The sequence below is a fragment of the Microcaecilia unicolor genome, chromosome 4 (assembly GCF_901765095.1).
Source record: "Microcaecilia unicolor chromosome 4, aMicUni1.1, whole genome shotgun sequence".
Classification (NCBI taxonomy): Eukaryota; Metazoa; Chordata; class Amphibia; order Gymnophiona; family Siphonopidae; genus Microcaecilia; species Microcaecilia unicolor.
Window position 1 is genome coordinate 195993194 of NC_044034.1, and position 7304 is coordinate 196000497.

General features: G+C 48.8%; 1 protein-coding gene across 1 annotated transcript; it reads right to left on the minus strand.

The window, feature by feature from the left end:
• Positions 1–2867: 2867 nt before the first annotated feature.
• On the minus strand, positions 2868–6101 carry LOC115469658 (the record flags this gene model as incomplete). Its single annotated transcript, XM_030202450.1, is given in 4 exon segments — positions 2868–3602; positions 4002–4321; positions 4324–5944; positions 5988–6101. Coding segments are annotated over 4 exon segments (2790 nt in total), but the record flags the coding sequence as incomplete, so codon positions are not given.
• Positions 6102–7304: the final 1203 nt, after the last annotated feature.

Here is a 7304-nt window from a genome sequence, read left to right on the forward strand (position 1 = left end):
ATTCTTCTTGAGTGGTCACTAGCTCCCTGCGCAACTCACTCTGAACACCTTCTGAGACCTGTTTTAGCTCCCGATTTAATGTCTGCAACTTATCTGTTTCCCTAATCTGGTTGTGTAATGCATCAGTCAAACGAGAAAATTTCTCTTGCAACGAATCAAAAGACACGAGGTACTGGGCAATTTCTTGCTTTAATGTGTAATTAAGTGCTTCACAATCAGTTAGGTCACCCTGCAAAGTTTTACACTTATCATACAGTGTCTGGCACTCCGTACAAATCTCTTCAGAAGAATTAGGTGGGGCGGGGCTTACATTGGTCCCTGCTAAAGCAGATTTGGCAGTCTCTAAATCAACTCGTAATGCAGCTAACTCGCTGTCTCGCTCCTGGACAGTTTCCCTAGTCTGGGACAAATCTAACTGCAAATCCGCTATGCGATCTGTTAGAGGTACAGATACCTCTCTTATCTCATTCATCAAAGAGTCTTTAACTGCCAAAAGAGACACGCCCAGTTCACAAAGCATCCATTGTGACAAATGCTGTTTCTCTTTTATAATTGTATTTAAAACCGTAGCATATGCTTCTGAGCTATTCGGTGAACTGCTACCAAATAAAGCACGTACAGACTCTACTGTAGGAGGTGCTGGTTTCGTCTTACTATGAGAGAGTGGCAGTAATATTTTCAGCACGCCCTTCTCCTGTTCACTCAGGAGAATTTCAGGCAATGTGCCAACCGTGCCGGTTGCCATGTTAAAGACTAAACACACCCTGTTTTCCTTCCTTACAGAGAGTTAGAGAAACCGTTTTTCCTCTTTTGGAGCTCAGAGTAATAAATCTGTCAACCAATTACAGCAATAAAACACAGCTGTATAAACAAAGGTCTGCCGTCAGCTAGGTGGAACTGCAGTTCGTGCAAAGAGAAACAGAGGGTTAAAACAGCTTTCTGAAAAGACCCAGAAAAAGTTTTAACTTCTGCTATTCCTGCACCAACCGTCCCGGACGAGAGCCCCAATTTGTAGGTGGTTATATATATATTTTGTAAGAGGCCAATTCCTACCTATGTACTCGCTTATGTCTAGGGGGCGTGGCCTCTGCCCAACCTTAGCTGCATGGAAAATAACGGACAGACCAATGGAATATATTAGTTTATTTATACAGCGTTATATACAAAAATATAGAAAACTCTTATCAGCTTATAGCATCAGCAATTCCTGATTGCATGCACAATGATACCAAAAATATAGAGAATAACTATGATTATCCTATTGGCTAATCTGTAATGACAGATAAACACAATACCAAGATCCTAATGATTACCACACAAATCTTATACTAGGCTAACAGCAACTAGAGATCATAAATCCTGACGTCACACATCTGATGGGTCCGAGCGCAGACTAATTATCTAACCCAGCCTGAAGGAAGTAAACTATGATCTCACCGTCCCGGTCACCAGATCAGATTCCTTCCGATACCTCAGCCGAATGTCTCAGCGAGGTCCCACAAGCTCAGGTGATGCACTTGTCTTGATCAGCCACAGATGATACAGACTCAGTATAGATCCTGTAGACAGCTGTAATCTGGTGAAAAGCTTTGCCAGGTATTATCAGTAAGTCTCTCAGGTAAATCAGGTGCTTGCAGAAATGCAAGTGTTCTCCTCTTCTGTTCTTCTGTTCTTCTCTTCGGTTCTTCAGCAACTAACTTGCTTCTGTTCCCGCTTCTCAGACCAATCAGTTTTCTGGGAGCCAATCAGAAATAATCCCACCATGTACTCCCAGCATCTGTATGAAGCTTCCTTTGTCCGTCTTATCTCGTAAGCTCTCTCTCTCTCACTCTCTCTCCCTCAGGGACATGCATTCTCCCCCGATACAGAGTGACCTTGGAGGTGGTGCAGGCTTCAGTAAGTCTATTACAAGCTGAAATGCTGACTTCTGCACAGTTGGTAGTCAGACATATAGGTGAAAGGTTGCAGCGTCCATTTTGGCTGTAAAGGTGCTCTCATGTGCACACCGGGTGGGTGAGATCACAGCAAATACTCCTACAGCACATAGGAGTACCTGGAGAGACTACCCACACAGATTCCCCCTTCTCTGGGAGAACATTGGTATGGTTACAGGAAATGGGAAGAACAGTTGAGATGTTTCTTGTTAAACAAAATACTCCAGAAGCTGGATAGGGAGACGTAAAGACTGGCCGTAGAGAAGATTCAGAGGGGGAGGTAGCATTATAAAAGGACCACCAAGTATAATCCTGGCTCCAAGGGCCCGAACTCGAAAAGTAGGGAGATATAAGAGCTGTAAGCGGCACAGGGACAGGAACAGCTGGGACATCTGTGGTATAAGGAGAAAATCGGGAACACACAATACAAGGGGAAGTAATCTTTGCCTGGCTAATTAGTTCCTGGACAGAGTGTAGCCAAAGGTTGGAGCGAGTTAGGGTATTAGGAACAAGGAGTAAAGGAGTAGAAAACAACAAAAGCACCCAAACTAACAACATTTTCTTTCTTCCTAATCTAAAACAAATACAGCAAACTAATTAAGCAATAATATTCCAACAGTCTGTGCTAGTCACAGATTACTCTAATATAATGTTCTCAGTCTTTGAGTTCTTATACCAGTTGGGATAGAACCTCAACTGACAAGGATCAAGCTCTCAAATTCCAGGAAAGCCAGAATCAGGCAAGAAAGAGTCTCAGTATGAAGCCGAAGTCCAGCAGCTCCTGCGGTATGCAGTTGACCCTTCTTTTCAGCTAGTAGATTCTTTGGTTCGGGTCAAGCGCAGCTTCAATGGCTCCGCTGGATCACTTTCTGCTCTCCACCGTTTAGGCTCCGTCTGATCCGTGCTGGGCTCAGTCTGGTCAGCAGACTTGATTCGAGACCAATGGACCCATGGAGTTATCCCTGCGACCTTCACAGCTGTAGGGGTAGAAAGCAAAACAGTAAAAGGTCCTTTCCACCGGGGCCCCAAAGGCTGGAGCCTCCAGTCTTTCACCCAAACTCTATCCCCTGGCAGGAAGGAATGTACCTGAGCCTGGAAGGGGACAGGGTTTATTTCTCTCACATAAGACTGAAGCTCAGAAATTATCCGGCCCAAGAGGGCTACCTGCTCCTGCACCTGGGCAGACCCTAAAGTCCCTATGTCTCCCTTAATTCCCTGCAAAATGGCTGGGGGCTTCCCATACACAATTTCAAAGGGAGAGAGGGCTGTTCCTTTAGTTGGGGTGCATCGGAGGCGAAAGAGGGCTAGTGGCAGTGCCTGTGGCCATTTCAGTTGGGTTTCCTGACAAATCTTTGCTAGGCTATTTTTCAAGGTTCTGTTTGCCCGCTCAACCTGCCCTGAACTCTGGGGACGGTAAGCACAATGCAATTTCCAGGTAATGCGCAATGCGCGGGACAGGGCCTGAAGTGTGGCTTCAACAAAGGCGGGACCATTATCTGAGCCTATGGCAAGGGGCAGTCCATACCTGGGGATGACATCCCTAAGGAGGGCTCGAGCTACTTCTGTGGCTTTCTCAGTAACTGTAGGGTATGCTTCCACCCACCCAGAGAAAGTACAGACCATGACCAAGAGGTATCGGAGCCTACCGCTCCTGGGCATTTCTGTGAAGTCTATGAGTAGGGACTCAAAGGGTGTTAGTCCTCTGGACTGAACTCCTGGTGGAATACGGGGTCCCTGACGAGCATTATTCTGGGCACAGAGAGTACATCGGGCAGAGGCAGTGGCAACCAGACTATCCAATCCTTCCAACACCACTACTCGACTGAGTAGGCGGGCTAGTGCTGTCTTCCCTAAGTGTGATAGGTCATGAGCTTGAGACACTACCGGCCAAGCTAGGTGGCGTGGCACCAGAACTCTGGTATCAGAGAGATGTAACCAACCATCAGGTCTCCTTACTGCCCCTTCTTCTTGAGCCCATTTCTCTTCTGTTTGGGTGTACATAGGCGTCCATTCTTGCAATCGAATTTGGAACAGGGGGGTCACAGTACCTGCTGGGGGTCCTCGAGCAGCTTCCTTGGCCACCCGATCAGCATGGCGGTTCCCTCGGGCCACTGGAGTATCTGTCCTTTGGTGCCCCCGGCAGTGAATGACAGCTACCTTTTTAGGGGCCCAAACGGCCTCGAGCAACTGAAGTATTTCGGGTCCATACTTAACAGGTTGGCCTGCGGCATTTATGAGTCCCTTTTCCTTATACAAAGCTCCATGAGTGTGTAGAGTTGTGAAGGCATACTTGGAATCAGTATAAATGTTGGTCACCAGTCCTGCTGCTAGCTCCAGAGCTCGTATGAGGGCCACAAGTTCTGCTTTCTGGGCTGAAGTTCCTTGTCCTCTGTCACCACAGCATAGCCTGCCAATCGCTTGGAGTTCTCCACGTAACTGCTTCCATCTGTGAAATAAATTACATCTGGGTCCCTCCAAGGAACATCTTTAAGATCTGGTCGACTGGAGTACACTTCATCCATGGTTTGGATACAGTCATGATCCGGTGGTCCCTCAGATGCTGGCAAAAGAGTGGCGGGATTGAATGTAGCCACTGTTTCCAGGTGTATCTGTGGATTCTCACATAAGCTGGCTTGGTACTTAACCATGCAGCTATTTGTAAACCAGTGGTTGCCCTTGTACTCCATGAGGGTGAGAACTGCGTGGGGGACTTTGACAACCAGTTCTTGCCCCAAGGTCAACTTATCAGCTTCCTGGACCAGTAAGGCTGTTGCTGCAATGGCCCTCAGGCAGGCTGGCCATCCTTTAGCCACTCCATCCAGCTGTTTAGACAGGTATGCAACAGGCCTCTGCCAGGATCCCATCATCTGGGTTAGCACACCCAGAGCAACCCCCTGTCGCTCGTGGACATACAGTGAGAAAGGTTTCTCCACATCAGGAAGGCCTAACGCAGGGGCTTGGAGTAGGGCTTTCTTTATGGCGATGAAGGATTGTTGAGCAATAGGTCCCCATTCAAATGGTTCCTTTTCACCCCCCTTTGTGGCCTGGTAAAGGGGTTTCACCATCAGTGCAAAATTCGGAATCCAAATTCTGCAGAATCCGGCTGCTCCCAGAAATTCCCTAACTTCCCTTCTGGACTTGGGTTGGGGAATTGCAGCAACCGCTTGCTTCCTACTGACATCCAGTCTCCGACTTCCCTGGGAAATGCAGAAGCCCAGATACTTCACTTCTGACTGACAGAGTTGGGCCTTCGAGCTTGAGACCTTATAACCTGCATCCAAGAGTAACTCCAGCAATTCTCTGGTAGCCTCGAAACACTCTTCCTGGGTCACTGCTGCAATCAGGAGGTCATCTACATACTGGAGTAAAACTCGCCTGGAAGGCTCAGATTTAAAAGTCTTAAGGTCTTGTCCTAGGGCAGTCCCAAAAATGGTGGGGGAGTTCTTGAACCCCTGTGGTAGGCGGGTCCATGTATACTGAAGCTTCCGTCCTGTTACTGGGTTTTCCCATTGAAAGGCGAAAAGCAGTTGACTGGCGGGGGCCACCCGAATACAAAAGAAGGCATCTTTTAGGTCCAGTGTTGTGAAATGGGTAGCTCCAGAAGGTATCAATCCCAGCAGTACATATGGATTAGGCACTACAGGGTGTAATGAAATAGTGGATTTGTTGACCACTCGTAAGTCTTGGACTGGCCGGTAGTCCTCAGTCCCTGGTTTCTGAACTGGCAACAGTGGCGTATTCCATGGAGACTGGCAAGGTCGAATAATTCCATGGGATAACAGACGATTCAGATGTGCTTGAATCCCTTCCAGAGCCTTTCGGGGAATTGGGTATTGGCGAAGACGGATTGGCCGGGCACTTGGAAGTAAGTCTACATGAACAGGAGGAATATTTCGGGCCAACCCTGGGGGATTATCTTCTGCCCATACCCCATTGACCTGGAAGCTGTCGGCCATGGATAGGTCAACTTGGCCATGCGACTGATGCAGCCGCCATTCTTCTTCAAGGGGGCAGCAGAAACTCAATATGCCCTTAGGGCTGGATGTCGGGGGCCAAAAGGAGACAAGTCTGGCCATCTGAGTCAAAGGAAATTTGGGCCCTAAGCTTGGACAGCAGGTCCTGGCCTAACAAAGGGATTGGACAGTCTGGCATATACAGGAATTCATGAGTGACTGTGTGTGAGCCTAATTGGCATCTACGGGTCGTCAGGAAGGGCCTCCGGTTCTGCACCCCCGTGGCTCCCACCACTCAGACAGTTTTTCCAGACACAGGCGCTAATCGCTCCGTCACAACAGAATGTTCAGCTCCTGTATCAATCATGAATGGAATTGAGCGGCTCCCTATGGTTAGCTTGACCATGGGTTCCTGGGAGCCCAGTTTGTAGGAACCCGGTCTGTCCTATTCATCCCATTCTGCCATCTCGGCTATCCCAATGATGTCAGATTCAGAAGGCTCATACCTTCCCTCTCGAACTCGGCCTTGGCTTCCTCGATCTCCTGGTCCCCTTCTCAGTCCCTGGCGCCTCTGGGGGCATTCATCTTTCCAGTGCCCTCTTTCCTTGCAGTAGGCGCACTGATCCCTCTCCAATCGTGGTCTGGGATTCTCCCCTCGTGGCCGGGATTGATTGAAGGAACCTCGAGGGCGGGCTGGCGGTCCAGGGTCCCACTTTGGCTTCCCATTGGCTAGAGGTCGACCTCGGTTAAGGGTGGAATTAGTAATGGCTGCCGCCAAGAGGTCGGCCTTCTTCTGCATCTTCCGGTCAGCCTCTCGGCGCATCTCCTGATCCCTATTAACGAAAACCTTTGTTGCGATCTCAATTAGCTGGGTGGTATTCATCCCTGCGAATCCCTCCTGACGCTGCAGCTTCTTCCGGATATCTGGCATACTCTGGGCCACCAATGCACTATTCACCATTCTCTGGTTTTCTAGTGCCTCACGGTCAAATGGGGTGTATGTTCTGTAGGCTTCAATTAGTCGCTCTAAAAAGGCCCCAGGGGATTCAGTTGCCCCTTGGAGAATTTCAGAGACCTTTGCCAGATTAATGGGCCTCTTTATGCCTTTCTTCATACCTTCCAGCAAGTCCCGGCAATAGCCAGACAACAGTTCATAGTGCTGCCCATTATTTGGATCCCAAGCTGGAGCTGCGCGAGGGAACCGAGTTCTAACCCATTCCTCTGGGTCCTGTGTCCCCTCGGGGACACGCGCTCGCGTGATGGCCTCAGCATTTTGTAAAATCTTCCGCCTCTCCTCAGTTGTGAAGAGGGTCAGGAGAAGTTGTTGACAATCAGTCCAAGTTGGGTTATGGGTGGCCATAATACTAGCCACTAGGTCCACCACTGCCTGAGGCTTTTCAGTATAAGAGGGGTAATG